General features: G+C 41.0%; 1 protein-coding gene across 5 annotated transcripts in view; it reads right to left on the bottom strand.

Moving 5' to 3' along the window:
- Positions 1-18431, bottom strand: part of LOC131135526 (histone deacetylase 4) — a 60121-nt gene that overhangs the window by 9662 nt on the left and 32028 nt on the right. For all 5 annotated transcript variants that reach the window (XM_058081539.2, XM_058081534.2, XM_058081536.2 and 2 more), the window contains exons 17-23: positions 14901-15008; positions 11324-11379; positions 11051-11138; positions 9456-9575; positions 9271-9368; positions 5059-5177; positions 4434-4567 (exon numbers count right to left, since the gene is read on the bottom strand). In XM_058081539.2, coding sequence (XP_057937522.2) covers positions 4434-4567; positions 5059-5177; positions 9271-9368; positions 9456-9575; positions 11051-11138; positions 11324-11379; positions 14901-15008 — 723 coding nt within the window. The remainder of the gene's footprint in view (positions 1-4433; positions 4568-5058; positions 5178-9270; positions 9369-9455; positions 9576-11050; positions 11139-11323; positions 11380-14900; positions 15009-18431) is intronic.

Below are 18431 nucleotides of genomic sequence, written 5' to 3'. Positions count from 1 at the left end.
CTGAGAGTTTCCTTAATGTTCTCTTTTCTGAGCCTTCAGGCAAAAGGCAAAAACGACACACAAGCACCCCAGCCGGTGAAAGCCAGACTAACCCCGCTTGTCTGAGCTCTCCGTCAAACGCAAGGTCAGGGGTTCTCTGGGGTTTTGTGGCGTTCACTTCAGAGAGGGGTTGCCTGTCTGCTTGATTGACAGCTGGGCCTCACGCTTATAAACTTTAATGGCTTATGTCAGGGTCCTCCAGGGGCCCTCACCTGGCAGGAATGGCAAACGCATACACGCATACATGGTCCATGGTGACATCAATTCATAGTTGATATGAACTGAAGTCGGAGTGGGGAACAATGGTTTAGCGCCACCATATGACGCTATTTTTGGAGTGACTGATGTGACTGGCAAACAAAGCTGAGACGTTACGGAAAGCCACAAGCTAAGAGGAGTGGACTTAGGAGGAATGTGCGCCGGTATAAACATTCCACGGGGAGGCTGAAACCAAAACAGTGGAAAAGAGGAGGGATTTCACTTGTTCAGCAAAACAAAGGTGCACAAGGCATCCATTGTTTACTGTTGTGGTGATGTACATATGTTACCAGTCACCAAAACCTGTTGATTATGTCATGCTAACTGAGCAAGGTAATGGTGTGTGTTGTGTAGACCCGAGGATCTTTTCCACTTGGGACAGAGCCTTGCAGCCGAGTTGGGGGGGGGGCTGAAGTAGAATTGTCAGGTGAATTTAAGCGTCTTACTGTAACTGGACTGAAAACATGCTGAAAACCGCCTGGACAGCTGGGAGCAATTAGCATATTAGCCTGTTGTTTATCAAATAATTGCTAAGAACCACGTATTTAAATGGGGCCAACATATGTTGGCTAGCAATCATTAATTAATGATTAATTAATGATTAAATTGATAAATAGATGAATTATTCAGACAATTGCCAAACACCAAACCTTGAGTAGATATAGTTGTAATGGAACAGACTTCAGATCTTAATTTGTTTGATTAAAAATCACAACATGTAAGACTCTTAAGTGCTACGTTTGAAGCGCCATCTATTGGATCTGGTTAGTCATTGACCCACCTGGCCCCGATGTTGATGTACTGTTCCAGCAAAGTAAAAAAAATATTGCACTTGCCAGAGTTAAAAAAAAAAAAAAACAACCAGACCGCTAGCTCAATACACCATTGACGTTTTCCAGCTACATTCCACGTCCATTACGGAGACCTTCGCTGATATTATGATAACGACGGCTTGCTTCCTGTTGTTTTGATATGATCAGGGACATTTTGAGGCTCTCTTTGGTTGCCATCCACTATCAAAGCTCCAGACAGCTGAACGATCTGCCTTTTATCACAGCTGACATCACTCGTTGGCTTGGAGTCAACTGGTGGGAGTCAAGAAAGCTACGGGTTTTGGCGAGTTGACATTGGGTTAATTTGCATTGGTCATGGTTTCACTTTTCTTAATCAATGTTTCTTAAAGGTACTCCGTAGAATGTCTTCTGTTGCATATACGCCATCAATGGAGAAAAAAATTGCACCTAATACAAAGAATGCAGTGAGCCTTTCCAAAAACCTTAGTACAGTCTATAGACTAAAATCAAACACCCCCCCCCCTTTCGACTTTTAAGATGTGAAAGGTACACAGGTCCTTCAAACAATAGTTTCCTCCTTCTCGACTTCAAATGATTCTTGCATTTCCCTGTACTATGTGATCCCCAGGCCTGGGCCGACCCCACTGAAAGAGGTGTGAGTGTAACTGTTTTCAGATGTGGACCAATGGCGGGGCCCTGGGTGCACGGGTGAGCATCCTGCAGGGCTGAGGCAATTGACGCTCAATGCCTCCTGCCTATTTTCGCATTTTCAGCTCTCTGTGGCACTCATCCAATGACCTCCTTCAAAAACCCTGCCGCGTCTGGTGCTCCTCAGGCTGCTGAAACCTTAGATGCACACCCCCTGATCCACTTCATTTGTTTTTGCAGCAGAGCAATGGCACGGGAAGTCCTCTGTACAACTTTTTGGAGAGCAAAAAGCCAATGCGCTGCACCATTGTCATGGCAGATTACCTTCACCCTTTTTTGATGAAAACTAAAATATGGAAATTTACGATAAACTATATAAACCAGAGAGTGATGGGAAAGAAGGTGGAAAAATTAGTTTTCCAAGCAAAACAAAAGAGTTGACAGGAATGGTGTGTGTAAACATACTGTAGATGGGTCATAGATGACAGCCTATACTGCACATATTTATGTACATTCCATAAAAGTTGTTTAACAAGACAATCCAATGAATACTTTGGTATATTTTGTATGGCATTTGTAAGTTATCATAAGTTTAGAAAATAGCCAAGTCCCGAACTTCTGCCAAGTAGGATTCAATATTAATAAATGGAATATAGTTGTAGTTAGAGCATACAAAATCTGTTTACAACCTTCAATTTTTTTTTTTTACATTATACATACTACACACATACACAGCTGACTATATTTGACACGATAAGCAATAGATGTACACTTTGACAGTACAGCTAGCTTTCCTTACATCACATTGTGCACTGATTGTACGCAGGCTATGGCATCTCTGTGACACAAGAACACACCATTTTACAAATGTGTCAATGTGTGTGTGAAAGGGATTGCCTGATTAATTGCTGGCCAAGACAGATGGTAATTATCCGGTTGTCTGGTCCACAATTTGCATGAAGTTCAAGACCATCAATAAAGCTATGCATTAACTAAACATACTGGAACCTTGTTGGGGGTATAAAGGTGATTATTGATGACAAGTGGTGGGTTATACGTAGTTTTAATACAGTGGCTGTCTCAAGTACTCCCATCTTTCATCTTGGTCCGTTTGGCCCAGTCTTGGGTTTTGAACTTTACTATGAGGACAAATGGACCAAACTTAGTTTGAACCGGACTGAAAATGAGCATAGAGGTTGGACTAGTTTCCATAGAGAAATACTTTCCACATCAATCTCTCTCTAGATACATGCATACATATACTAGATCTCAATATCTCTAAATCTATTGAGGTGCCGGTTGGGTCTTCAATCTGTCTTCTACCACAGGACAGTAGTTGTTGAACAAGAAAATAAGTTACATAATCAAGAGGGAGAACACGAGCCTCTGCAAGAAACCAACCTCCAACCTCTCCATCAGCTTAAAGAAAAAGACGAGGCGGCTTCAACAAGCAATTCCGTTGGGAGTCATGAATCACAAAGCGCAGATGTTCAAATCCAGAGTCCAACCTACACACTCCCACAATTAACCTTCTGCCTGTGAGTGTATGGAGGATAAGTGCGTGTACGTGTGGGTGGTGCTGACTTCCTGTCAAAGTGAAGAATTCGATATGTGTGTTTGACTCCAACAAACGACTTTAACGTTCTTCATTCTCTGTCTTTCTTCCTGGTCAACATACAGCATACTATTTCATGTGGCTGGGCTAAGAGAAATGTAAAGTGTACACGTATATATGACCACTTATGAATAATATGGGCCAATATTGGCATAACTTTTGATATTGGTTCATGTTGTTCTTTCTGCTGAATGTAATATTGGCATGTAAGTCAGAATACCTCCATGCATCCATTTTCTAAGCCAGTTATCCTCACTCGGACCATGGCCAATGGCAGGGCACATATAGACAAACAACCATTCCCACTCACATTCATACCTTTGTCAATTTGGAGTCACCTATTATCCTAGCATGTTTTTGGAATGTGGGAGGAAACCCGAGTTCCCGGAAAAATCCCACGCACACACACAACTTTTTTCTACAACTTACATTGCATATTGCAGTATTTGTCTGAAAGGGGCATCTATACGTTATTATGCTCAGAAAACCTTTACATTTTGCAGAATCTGCACCTATTCCAGCCGTATTTCCTTTGATTTGTGCTTCCTGCCAAATCAGTCTGTTTTAATTTATTCCACCCATGGCCCACCTCTGGGCATACCCACATGACATACCCCCGTGACTGGAGAAGTGCTTCCTAACTATGAACCATATAAGGAGGTCCGCCCCTCTGTGACATCACAAAGGAATGGTTATACCACGCCTTTTCAAGCCGAGTGTTTTGAGCCATCCCAATCTTCTTTTAGGGCTCACTTCCAAATGCGTGAACCTCATTATCTGAAACTTTGACATTGTTTAACTTGAGGTAAAGCGAGGAAAAAGCATAATAGGTCCCCATTAATATCTTATTTAGCAGTTTTTATTAGTGAAAGGAAGCTCAATATGTGCATAACATGTACATTAGTTTGAAGGAAGAGCTGTTGCTTTTAAGGCTGTCATCAGTAACGTAAATGAAGTGCGGGACAATATCCATGATGTCCATACTGTGGATGTGCATCATTTGTCGTCTCCTGGGATAACTACTACTTACTTCTACTAATATGCAAAGTGGGTCTGAAGACATGGATCTTCCATCTTACCTCATTACCAAGCAGAGCAGAGACGCAGGCTTCAGACGCATCACAAATGGCTGTGAGGTCATGACCTCCCTCCAGGGCAAGTACCAACCGACCGCTCGCCAGGCCCATCAGCTGCCTGGTCAGGTAGCCAAAGCCTGGACACACAGGAAATGACAGCAAGGAGAAGGAAAATGTATAAGTCAGGGAGGGGTGCAGTGTTACTGAAGCTCTTACTTCCTTTTTGGATGTTGATCAAAGAAACAAGAAAGAAAAAGGGGGGTCTCAACATAAGTTAAAAGAAGGCGAGGAGACAATCAAGGACAGGAAGAAAGGTGGATTTATTGGAGTGCTAAAACATACCATAATATGAGGCAGGTTTACTGTAATTTTAATAGTTATATTTGGCCTTTTCTTACGGGTTTTGATGAACTGCATTCATGAGAGGAATTTTAATATATGTATTTAGCCAAACATTCTACTCCATCAACTGTACCCCCATCCCATTTTCCTGTAGTCCCCTTTATAATGGGCACTGGCATCAGATTACAGCAAAATATGAAAAAAACATTACCACACCAGAATAAGGTCATAAATAATGTAAATAACATTCAAACTCGGTACATTTTGTTAATTGATCAGTACTCACATTTGGCAGTCAGTTTGTATCCACCCAGTGGTGGAGCATGTCCCTCCACTGGATCAAAACCAGAAGATACCAGAACCACATCTGGTGCAAACTCATTGGCAATAGGCATCACTACAGTCCTACAAAAACAGAAATAAATAATATATTTTAGAGGAAATGGGTATATTTTATCCTATTTAATGCTGCTTATACTATATACAAATACTCAAGTATCGTGATTTCAGATTGACACCAAAGATAACCTGCTACGTAACATATAATATGAATTGAAAGTCTGAAGTCAAGTCACTTTGAATAAAGTTCAGCCAGATGAGAACTTTTTCTATCAATTTTTCTCTCAGGTCGTACTTTTCCTTAGGATTTCATTAACAGTTATTTTTGGAGTTGCAGGATCTCTATTCATGTGAAAAGGCAGCCTGAGCGATACGGCTACTGACAAGGCCAAACATAAATTCTTCCAAGATACACAACATTTCCTGAGAAAGCTGTCACTCCACCCTTTTCTAAGTGCAATCAAAACCACAAAATCCGGATCAGCAAATGATGAACAAAAAAAGAAGAACAATTTATGATATGCCTATTTCATGGGGGGAATATTGAAGTTGGTCACTTCTATAATTCTGTTATATAACTCTTGCCAATTGAGGTAATTGTCACTGTTGAATACACTTAAGTGTAACAAAAAGTGATACACACGCGTAAAGATGAAAAAGCACAGTCTCTCTCTTTTTTTTTATTACTTTTTTTAACCACAAACACACACAAAATGAGCATTTGTTAAGTGCGATGTACATGGTAGAGAAAGTTACCACATGTGCTTCTAGAAATGGTCATTTAGAAAATTGGGAAGCAGTAATACAAGATCCTTAAGGAGAACCAGGACAGTTATAATTGCATGTGTGTAAAGTACAGGAGATACTTCTAAAAGTAGATGGGTGTGGTGAATGACAACTGTGTACAAACATGTCATGTGGCTTGCAGTGGGGGACTTCCGCGGACAATGGCTGTTTTTTTATTGGCCCGCGGCATCTTAAAAAAATCTAAATTAACAAGAAAACTAAAAAACAAAACAAAACGGAACCAGTATTAATATGTGCATCTTTAAATTATACCATGAATGTGATAACAGGTACTATTTTCTTGATTAGTATAATGGTTGGACTGATTGTTCTCTTAGACTTACACAAATGTTTTGGGGGTCTGGCGGATGTGTTGTATAGTGGTAGGGCGTGAAGGAGCCCCACAGGGTTGCAGTGCAATGCAGTCACCACGGTAATGGTTTGCTATTTGTAGGTGAGACGCGTGTTCTTACTCTGGTGGCTACTATTTTTCTTGGTTGTTAACCAGCAAATTATAACCCTTAACTGAGCAGACCACACCCCCCACCACAACATAACATTCATATCTACATGCAGCTGGAAGACGGTAGCATTAGAAACCTTCGGGATACACAGATTGGTTGTTACAGTGAATCTGGCAACGTTACAAAATAAAGTGTAGAGGAGATTAAGTATTAGAATGGGTGATCATAGCAAGAAAAACAGAAACAATACCACAAAGAGAGACTCAAGACCATTTTGATGTCAGCTGACTGATGTCATGTGACATCGACACAAGACGACAGTTTGATACTGATTCATGTATCGTTGCTCCCCTAGTAAACAGCTGTGATAAAACTGTTTTTCCTCTCAGACTAATATTTGCATTAATGTGTGAGTCTAAATGGCTAAAATGATGTACGTATAATGCCACAAATAAACATAAGATGGTTCATTAAACATGCCGAGTCAAGACCTACAATGGCTCAATACTTTGCAGGCAGGCCCAGGCAAGGTTACTGGTCTCGGAAATAAAGGGTACAAATGGTTGACTGATCACTGGCGCCTAACCCTAAACCAGTTCTATACCCTAAAGTCTACAAATGTATAGTATGAAGAAATAATTATAATTTAGGAACCATTATTCAGATAACCCTGTAATATTGTAGTGTTAATGGATCATGCATTATGAAATACCACAATAATCCCTTTGAATGGTTAATTCAAGTTCCAATCAGGCCCACTTAATAAAAGTGGAGGGTGCAGCCAACAAAAAGTTAAATAGTAAAGCTTGAGGGCTTCCCCCTCCGTTCATAAAAAAGTAGAGAACAGGAGACGGGAGAGGGAATGAGAGTGAAAAAAAAAAAACTCACACACACGCACACTTCAAAGCCATGTCATCTGGCTCTGAGGAGAGCTGTTTTGAATTAAGTTTAATTCTCCTCCTCTCTCTCCTCCTGATGGTGAACGAGCAAGTGAAAGGAGGTGAATGAGAGTGAGAGAGAAAGAGACAGACAGAGAGGGTGTTTCTGGTATTCATTAGAACCAATATTCATATCTTTTTTCTCTGAGCTTTCTTGGGGCTCAAACTTGATCCCCTGCTAAAGCAACGTGGCACAGGCCAGCGGTAGAAGGAGGCTCAGGCTGCGAGGTATGCATCCCAAAGAGAGGGCAGGAAGACAGGATTGCAACATAGTTGAACAATACTGGAGTTTAGAGAAAATAAACTGGTCTAATGATTCAGAAATTGCAACTACTTGTCTGAAAATTAGTCAGAGCTTCCGGACTATTAGGTTGGAGCAACCGTTTGATTCATAGAGGTACAGACTCGAGACCACTGTATCGAACAGTTGCACACCTAATATACACATGGCTATTTAGTATCAGAGCCACACTCATGCGATAGTAATGTGTGTGAAAGATCTATGACCGGTGAGAAAGGTTTGTTCGTGTCCTCCGAGGCCTATAAATTGTCCAATAATGCAACTGCCTCCAGAGACTAATGGGGTCTCGGCCTATACACATCCAAATCATGTTCTCCCTCCCTGAATCTGTTTGGCCTTCTTCCAAGGAAACTTGTTACAGTAAGCAACCCAATAAACATCATAAAAGTGCATCCATATGCTAATTCATTCAGATGGACAAATACTGACATATATGAAATTGGTTGCAGGTGTTTCATAATTGAGTATATCTTTGACTCTGTGAATTAAATCAATGTGCTAGGGTGACACAGTACACCTGCCTGATACGACTAAGACTAATCGGTGCCTTTATATGTAACATATGCTTTTGGATGCATAAATGTGACCAAAATGTCTGGACATATTGGACACATCTGTTTTTTGACAGTGGAATATGACTACTAATTTACTCCAATGCAGTACAGTACAATGCAGTACAATTGTGGAGGTGGACAGGTGATGACTGCATCACTGAGATGCTATCTGTGAATTTCCTCATTGTATGTTTTCGTCATTGTACTACTCATATAATGTATTAATACTGTACAAAAATGGCAACTACGTGTCTATAGTGTGTTCTTTTGAGAACGTTTTTTCACTTTAATCTCCATTATGGCTCGTGTGAGGCTGACTGTTCAGGTGGTGAAAGTGAAAGTGAAAAGTAAAATGAAACTAGGCATCATAAAATGCTCAAAAAGTGGCGACATCAACACTGGCTGCATGCGCAGTCCACTCCGCTCAAATGTCATGACCTTCATCTAAGATACAGATTGTATTCTTGAACCTGTGAAATGCTTTTCTATTGTAAAATCGACAGTGATAAGCAGCATAGCGGCCTCATTATTGAGACTTCCTCCTCTCAATATGCCTGTATCTCCCTCCTTTGCAACGCCCTTGTTTAATTACTCTTTCATTGAATTCTTAGATTGAATATTTTTATACTGTATGTGTTCTGTGTTCTTTATGTGTTCTGTGTACCGTGTAGGTGAGATGTGTTCATTTTGGTGTAAACCTAGTTTGTAGTTGTATTTTATTCAAGCATACACAATATGAGCACATTCTCATTAAGAGCAGAGATGAAGATCACAAAGGGGTCTGGCGTGCATTAAGAAGATATGTTGCGCTTCCGGGAGATAGCGTGCATAAAGCGTCTGAAAGACAGCAGACTGGTGGTTTGATGTCTTTGGTTTGGGACAGATGGACGCAGGTTTGTGGACTAATCATTTTCAAAGAACGCAGGAACCAAAATACTTTGCTGTGCACTTTGTGTAAGGTTATAAAGACATAAGACCAAGCATGTATTACAGGAGGACCTAAACTTATGTGGATGGGCAGCTAATTATTCCCTCATGCTTTCTATGACAAGGAACCAATTCAACAACATTCACATTTTTGGTCCAAATCGCTTTCTTTCTGAAACAGATTCTTACCTGAAAGCTGCAAGGTACTCTGCATCACCCATGGGAGGTTCAAGTCCTCCAGTAAATGCCATGTTCACATTGAAGCCCGTACCGGGGCCGCTGCCAACCTAAAGTAACCCACAAACACTTCAGTCGACTAAATAATAATAAAGACATAAAAAGGCGGCTGGTGAACAAGCGTGTTACACTGTTACCTCCTCGGGGGCTCCACTTCCAGGGAAAAAATTACCGTCATCGTATCGATGCAGTGACAGGTAAAGAACACTGGGGTCAGTGTAGAATGCCTGCTGGGTGCCGTTGCCATGGTGAACATCCTGGTTGTATCAACAAATTTGTGTATTATAATATAGCAGTTAAAAAATATAATGCTGAAGGAACTGGCTGACAATATTGAGTTATTACTGCAACTAGTGTAAGGGATAAGTATACTGTATCCATACATTAGTCTTGAACCATGACGTGTTTCTTTACCCTGCCATGTGTGACATATATATTGCCAGTCCATAATATCAAAGAACATAACAGGTGCTGCAAATAATACAGTGTGGAATATAAATGCAGTGTCCACAACTTGTTATGGGTTCCAAAAAGTGACAATATGGTGCCTATTAAGACTTGTGTTCCTTGTGTTTCTACATAAGAATGTTTTAATACATTTGAACCAAAATGTCCCCGTTGTCTGGTGGCAGCGTGGCACGACAATGAGTTGGCGAACAACACTCCACAGACACAGACAGACAGAGGAAATGAAAAGGCCCTTCAAAGGCTCCTGAGAATAGCCATGACTGGCCAGGGACGCGCTCCACCTAGACACAACCACGACTGTGTCATACACGCTTCAAAGTACTTTGCACGACATGTCCTTCAACTATGTTGCGAATCATCTATTTGTGATTTTTTTTCCCTATGGTGACACGCTAGACAACAAATAAGGGATAGTTTAAAGACTTTTAGAGCAGCACCAGAAGATTATCAGTTGACATTAACAGTGTAACTATTAAAACACAAGATATTAAATAAATAACAAACTGTATATTATAAATAATCATAATATAATTTGAGTAATTTCACATTTAGCGCAGTAAATTTGTTCCAGATAAGTGAACTTTGGCAAAGTAGGCTTCCTTATTCATGAATAGCACATTTTCGTATTTAGAGCATAAAAAAACGTACTTACAAGCTTCTAAATATGAGTTTTAACATTATTAGAACACCTCAGAAATTAAATAAAACCCCTGTAGTCAGTCATATTATCAGTGTAACATTACTGACACCTAGTGACCAGTGTAAAATACTACATATCAACGACATGTTTTTGAATGCAGCTTCCGATTGCCTTATATTTGTATGTTACTTCATGTAGCCATGCTTCATTTTAGCCAGAAATATGCGGAATTGGCTTAAATAAGCATATTTTTGGCTTGATTCTACACTAAAATGTCTAATAATTACAATAAGAACAATCAAGAAGATGTGAGCTATGACAAAAGTCACCAAAGTAAAGGGAGAACAAAGGTTTAAGAAAAATCCAAGTGGCAAAAACAAAACGTTATCAGACGAATTAATTAGTTTATATAGTTTGTGCACATTAATGTCCAATATTGCAATACAAAAAAAGAAACAAGCGGTTACACTGATTCTTTGCCACATCATGATTCATCATGTACTTTGATGGTAATATTATATAAATAGACATGCACTGTCCAATTTTCACATTTTCGTTGTTGTCCGTGAATCATGGCTGGTGGTTTTGTAACACGCAGGCCACTATGTTTTATGTGGAACTTACCCAGTCCACAATGAGGATCTTGCTGACACTGAGCCTCTGCTGCAAGAGCTTGGCTGCTATGGCCACCGAGTTAAAGTAACAAAATCCCCTGAGGATGGAGACAAGTGAGAAATTCACTTCAATTGGCTTTCACACACACATAATCAAAACGTTCTACTTTTTCTTAATAACACGCTTAGTAGCAATACAGTGTCTACACAGTGGAACCTGGCAACCTCAGAGCAGTTGGAACATGGTGGGGTATAGGCTTGGTTATATCTGTGATGTACTTACATAGGAGTGCTCTCCTCTGCATGGTGTCCAGGTGGTCGCACCACCGCAAAACCATTCTGTCAGAGAACGCATAATTTATTTACACAATTCACTCGGACTCTGGCACACACATTATGCATGCACACACACACAGATTTTACAGGCAACTGTTTTGGGGAAGGCTGCACGATAGACGAGTGGGTAGCGCGCAGGCCACACAGATAGGAGACCCGAGTTCAATTCCACCCTCGGCCATCTCTGTGTGGAGTTTGCATGTCCTCCATGTGTATGCGTGGGTTTTCCACCCACATTCCAAAAACATGCTAGGTTAGTTGGTGTCCAACTAATTGTCCATAGGTATGAATGTGAGTGTGAATGTTTTTTTGTCTATATGTGCCCTGTGATTGGCTGGCGACCAGTCCAGGGTGTACCCCAGTCTCGCCCGAAAACAGCTGGGATAGGCTCCAGCACGCCTTGTGAGGATAAGCGGTAGAAAATTTATGAATGAATGAATGTTTTGGTGGACTCCCACTGCTACACGGGGACATTAGATAAATGTCCAGGGTGATGCTAAGCGAGGCAAGATGGACTAATGGTGTTGAGCCAGCTGCTGTGGATTAGTGGCCGGTCGGGAGATTACTGTAGAGACAACATCACCAGCTGCCTTTAAAGTGAATTGTAGAATGTAGTATGGACATGGGCGTATAAAAGACACTGGTTACTGTGTGTATTTACTATATGTAATGGGGAAATACCTATGCAGTGAAATGTTGCTAGAAAAATAATAAAAAGCGAGTGGTAAGGCACAGCTGCAAGTGTGAGAAGAGACGATTTATGGCATCCTGTGGAGTTCACAGTTGTTGGTGCAGGTGGAATTTGGCTCTGGAGGATCTTCAGATGACCATGTGCATGTGTGTAAGTGTGTGTGTGTGTGTGTGTGTGTGTGTGTCTGTGTTTGTGCATGAATGTGTTAAAATCAGGCTAGGTCAAGGGCAAATCCATAACTGAACTTTCACCCTTGTCATGCACATCTATAACCCTGAGAGACTCTTTTCTCCTCTCAAAAGTGTGCGTCCACGGTCCATTTTCTTATTGGTGAAAACAGCAGTAATTTAACAATAATAATATCGTAATATTATGACTTTAAAAATCCATCCATTCGCTATGCTGCTTATACGCACTAGAATGGCGGGGGTAGGCTGGAGGCTATCCCAATTGACTTTGGTCGAGAGACAGGGTACACCCTGGACTGGTCGCCAGCCAATCACAGAACACATATAGACAAACAACCATTCACACTCACATTCATCCTACCTAATTCATACAATTAGGAGTCCTCAATTAACCCGACATGTTTTTAGAATGTGGGAGGAAACCAGAGTCCCCGGATAATGGGGAGAACATGCAAACTCCATACAGAGATGCCCAAACTGAGAATCCATGTCTTCCCGATCTCTCCTGACTGTGTGGCCAACATGCCATAACCACTTGTCCACCATGCGGCCGAGTTTAAAAATATTCAAAAAATTACAATATTATGGGCACAAAGAAATGAAAAAACAGATGTAATTTTACAAGAATAAAGTCAAAATATTGTGAGAAAAAAGAGAAAGGTGTATTCTAACAAGAAAAAGTGGCAAATTTATGTGAATAAACTTGTTATATTATAATAAAAATTGTTGCATAGAGCTGAAATATGAATGCAAAATGTTTCCTTTTTCAAGTCGCAATGTGAGAAACAAACAAAACAATAAAATGTGAATTTTTGTCGAATTAGGTTGGGGGAAAAGTTTGAGTACTATGGGAATTAAGTAAAAATATTATGTGAATAAAGTCATAATATACAGCTGGGATAGGCTCTGGCACCACCCGCAACCCTCGTGAGGATAAGTGGCAGAAAATGAATGAAGGAATGAAGTCACAGTATTACCAAAAGAACAAAGAATATATAGTAAGGAACAAGTTGAAATATTTGGAAAATTTAAAAAAATTGAAAAAATGGAAAAAGAGCAAAGAAGCTCAAAGTTAATAATACTAATAATATCCCTTTCACCTACATCACAAACCTGAGATGCAGTTTTTTTTCATGATAAATGTCAGTGGCCCTCTTTTCATTTTTCAATATGTGGCCCTGACTGGAACATTCCAATTCAGTGTGGAAGACCAGACTATTATACTAGGAATCTATCCGGGCAGCACAGTACACTACTGTTTCTTTGAGAAGAACAATTAGTCTGCGGTATGTGGGTGCTAAGCTAATGCTAAGTGTGAAGTCTGCTTTGCAGGTGGCTGCAGCGTCGGGCCAATAAAACCAGCCTGTTAGTCTGGACCCGAAGCGTCTGCAAGGGCCCTTGCAGCATGGCAACCTGCTGGGTTCAAACAGCACGTCCACAGACAAAGGAAGGCTGGCTGGTAGGCACCACGGGACAGGGGTGGTTCTGGTAGTGGATTGTATTCTTTTCTTTTCTTAATATGTACAGTAAATGCCATAGTTGAAGATTGTACCTCCAATGATTTATGCTACTCCACATGTACAATGAAAGCAATTAGATTGACTTTCCTTTTACGTATACACTGATTGGTGACCTGTACAATATGTTATACAATGATTCATTTTATTATTGTGCTTGCATATTGCATATTGACACTGAATGCCATCTGTACTATTTTTGTTGTTTATAAATGAGGCAGATACGGGAAATTTGGATCTTGAAAGAATTAAAACAGGAGGCAAAATCCTGTGAGAAAATATGTGACTAAATCAGAAGAATCGTACCATAATTTCTGGCATGAAATGAACCCAGTGGCTTCTACAGCGGTGCAGCTAATCTATGGCTATGTTGTAATCTCCTTTATTTCACAACTTCTACTAATGAACTATTAATAGAAGTTGTGAAATAAAGGGTATACTCTGCCCCTCATTTTTCATGAGCCAATCATGAGCTATCAGTGCACTCACGGCAAACCTGTCAACCAGTCGGAAATAGCAGGAGGTCATAAGTCAATACAACAGTCTGGCGCATCTTGAAAAAATGCTAAACTCATCACACAGCAATTTAACACTCAAAAGGTAGACCTAAGAAATATACCAAACCAATACAAGTTTAAAATAAAAACTATGTCAATGTCCCAAAATGCATTGCATTCAAGCAAAGCATCCATTGCTACCTGCTGAGGTGCTGCATTGATGTCAGCCTTCCTCTGGGCTTTGGGCTCCTTTGGTGGACAGAGACAGTATTACAGTGCCATCGACCCATCAATTCATTTTCTATGCCGCTTGTCCTCCAATGAAATGCTGTGCTCAGACGAAAAGCATTATGGAAATTTTTTTAAAAAGTTTTCATTCATTAAACTTTGTATTGAGTGATGACCTCCTTCAATTTCCAATGGTTGTCAAGCCTGTCATGAATAACACGAAAAACTTTTGCTGCATAGAAATGTAATATTCATGAATACTTTGCTTAATAATGTCTACTAGGGAACCACTAATGTCCTTATTATAAGCAATTTCAGGGTCCAAAATTGATATAGCAGCTATAAAAAATAATAAGTCAGTCATAGCGAGTGTCTCCAGTGACGCATATCTGAATGAATTAACCTTCAGTTCTCCTGATGCTACTTTGAAGACCAGCTCCACCACAGAACCAACTGCCAGACGAGCCGCGCTGGATGAATGGACCTCATTCCAGATGGTGTCACTGTCCACCTGCAAACAAAAACACACAAGAAAAGTTGAGGAAACTTTTCTGTGTTTTTATAATTAATTATTGATTATCTGATAATGTTTTTGGCTCTTCAGAGTGGTGGGAAAAACTACACACAGAGATGCTCAAGCAGGGGTTCGAACCCAGGTCTTGTCTGACCTTCGGAACAAATTAAGAACAAAAACCGAGATACATTGGTATTTAATGAATGAACATTAGCAGGTTCTGATTCCACATTCTCTCTTATAATCAAGAGCGAGTACTTTTTTTTAATGGACAGCAAGCCAAGTGGCTGCACGGCGTTCAAGTGGTTAGCACGCAAACCTCACAGCTAGGGGACCCGAGTTCAATCCCACCCTTGGCCATCTCTGTGTGGAGTTTGCATGTTCTCCTTGTGCATGCGTGGGTTTTCTCCAGGTACTCCAGTTTCCTCCCACATTCCAAAAACATGCTAGGTTAATTGGTGACTCCAAATTGTCCATAGGTATGAATGTGAGTGTGAATGGTTGTTTGTCTATATATGCCCTGTGATTGACTGGCGACCAGTCCAGGGTGTACCCTGCCTCTCGCCTGAAGACAGCTGGGATAGGCTCCAGCTCCCCCCGCAACCCTCTTGCGGATAAGCGGTAGAAAATGAATGAATGAACAAGCCAAGTGGAAATAAGAGGCTAGCTGTATCACTAACGGGTTGTGGGCAGGAATTCTAGGCCTCACGAAAAAAAAAATTGCCAAAATGCACCCCCCCATGGATCATGGGGCCCTACATACAGTGTTGTTCATGTAGGGAGGGGCAGCCCTGTGTATATCTCTTTCACCAGTTGAATCTGAATAACGCTGAAGGCCGGACAACCCTCAGCCCCAATCCCAACACCACAACACATACACACCACATAGCCTTGACAGATTGTATACAGAGTGATGTACGTGATAATATACACGGCCTCCATCAGGCGGGGCCGATAAACACAGGGAAGAGAAGCTGGCAAAGGAAAAGAAGAATGAGGAGGAATGTGTGTCATTGTGTTTGGACTGTGCACATGTGCCGTTGTTGATGCCAGGATTCTGTTGCGGCTTTCAGAAGTAAACTCACGGTCCTTTGACTATGAGAGCTTATGCATGCCAGCCATGTTGGTCTATCAGACGGCCGACCTTTTACTGTATATTTTTAAATATTTGACTAGCAGAGAGTCAGATGACACTCATCACCTTCAGTCAGTCCATTTAGTAAAAAATGTGATAACTTTGCTTTTCTCTCTTTCCCCTGTGGTTGGTTTTCCAGGCCTCCAGAGATACGGTAGACAAGGGCACCATTGCACCTTCACATTTACTGTATCTGCTCATTGTTGGTGCTGGTGCTGGAAGCTGAGCATGACCGTCACTGTTGTCACCATAAGAGCATTACTGTTGTTGATACGGATGTTGTTGTGGTCTTCCCCAGTGAGGAAACCCCTCTATCCTGTTTTTTCTAGTTACCTTACAGTATGTTGTTTTACCGTCTCTCTACAACCCCAACTGGTTGAGACAGTCAGCCACCCCACAGAGCCTGGGTTCTGTTTGAGGTTTCTTCCCGTCATGACGGTTTCCCTTTAATGTGTTTAATGCTGCCGATACCGATAATCCAAGAGTGAAATCGTCCGATACCGATCACATACATACAGTCCAAATGTTTAAATGTACTACTGGCTATATTAGGGGTCACCAAGCTTTTTTCTTGTGAAAGCTACTTTTTACAAAATGAAAATGGCCAAGAGCTACTAATTTCGGTAACATTTAAAAAAATATATATATTTCAAGTTAATTTGCTTGTTTTACCAGAGCATTAACAAAATGCTGATATCCACAACTCAAGTTTTGTATTTCACAATGTATTTATTTCTAGTCTTCTCGCATTATTAACTGAACACCTGAATGAAAACCACCTATGCTGGGCCCCTCCAGCTGCATCTGAACCGCAGATGCAGCCAACCCCCTCTTTCCGTCACTTGTCCGTCAGCTTGGCACCACTGCTGAAATCAGTGTGCACAACGCGCGTTTCAATCGCGCCGCAAACGCTCACTTGTCACTCACAGTCCAATTGAGCTGTGCGTCCACATTGGACAGCCGAACTAAGGAAGTGTCGAGACTGACGTGCACACTGTGCTCACGGAGTCAGAAGTGGTTGCAGTGGGTATGCGCGTTGCACGTTATCCGGAATCTGACACAGCCCCATACACCATTAAAGTTAGTGTCCGAATGCTCCCAAATCTGTACTGAGGCTTGCAAGGAGAGCGGGTTGGGACCGGGGCTTTATAGCCGCTGCCTGATGGATGATCACATCGCAAGCCTCTGACTCACCACACCCTGCCAAGGGCTCGCCCCTAAACTTAAAAAAAAATAATATTTTAACTTTATTCTCATAATATTTTAAACTTTTATTGTAGGTTTCAACTATCTTACAACAGACACAATAATCGCTAACATGGCTACTGTTGCATAACCCACACCAAGCTAAAACTCAAAACCCCCAAAGTCACTTCTTGTCCTCTCACAACGGAACACATTGTAAAAGATGTGGAGGGCTCTAATAATGTTAAAAAACGCATTTGAAAATAAGGAATCCGACTTCACAGAAAGTCATTTACTACGGTTGAGCCTGAAATCAACCAACGGCAATAAACAAGGGATTACTGTATGTTGTTTTGCCTAAAACACAAACACAATATATTAAGGACATATATTCACAGTTGAGAGGCTGAAACCGGAGGATATTTACATTTTGAAATGAAAACAAAAATTATCAATACCAGAACAATTGTTGATTAATCGAATAATCGATGAATCACCACTTTGCCAATGAATTATTGCAGCTCTATTAGACTTTGCCTCCTCTTTCATCACAGGTAGAAGGGTCAAGGCAGGAGCATCCAGGAGACATGAAACAGCACATGCATGTAGATGATACACAGCTCACATGGGTATATACTGTATGTGTATGTAGGAAACTGCAAATTGTATTCAAATCAGGTTGTTGAGCACCAGCAGTAGAAGACTATGTAAGTGTGTATCAGGTACAAAAATGTGGGTGCGTGTTGTATGATGGAATGATGCTTCTCCACAGGCTGACAGCCTAATTTCAGCCCCCTTCCTCTGTAAGCGAGCGTGTGCATTTTGTATGCATGGTATGACAGGAAGACAACAATTTCACCCCATTTGCCATTGTAAACAGCAGAACTGAGCCCTGGCTCTTCTTGTTCCCACCAAAGCAGCCATAAAGGCCTACAGAAGGGAGGGGTGATGTTTAGGAGAGAGGGGCTGAAAGTTCTTGGATGTATAGAGGAGTCAGAGATGAAGAAAGAGTCAGCTAGTGCAAGTCTGTGAGTACACATACACATATTTACACAAACACATCCCTAAATACACAAACAGGTAAAAGCTATAGAAGCACA

This window comes from Doryrhamphus excisus, linkage group LG12 (genome assembly GCF_037039965.1).
Source record: "Doryrhamphus excisus strain RoL-2023G ecotype Guam linkage group LG12, RoL_Dexc_Guam_v1.1, whole genome shotgun sequence".
NCBI classification, from domain to species: domain Eukaryota; kingdom Metazoa; phylum Chordata; class Actinopteri; order Syngnathiformes; family Syngnathidae; genus Doryrhamphus; species Doryrhamphus excisus.
Note: the sequence above shows the minus strand (reverse complement) of the source record. Positions and strands in the feature narration are given on the sequence as shown.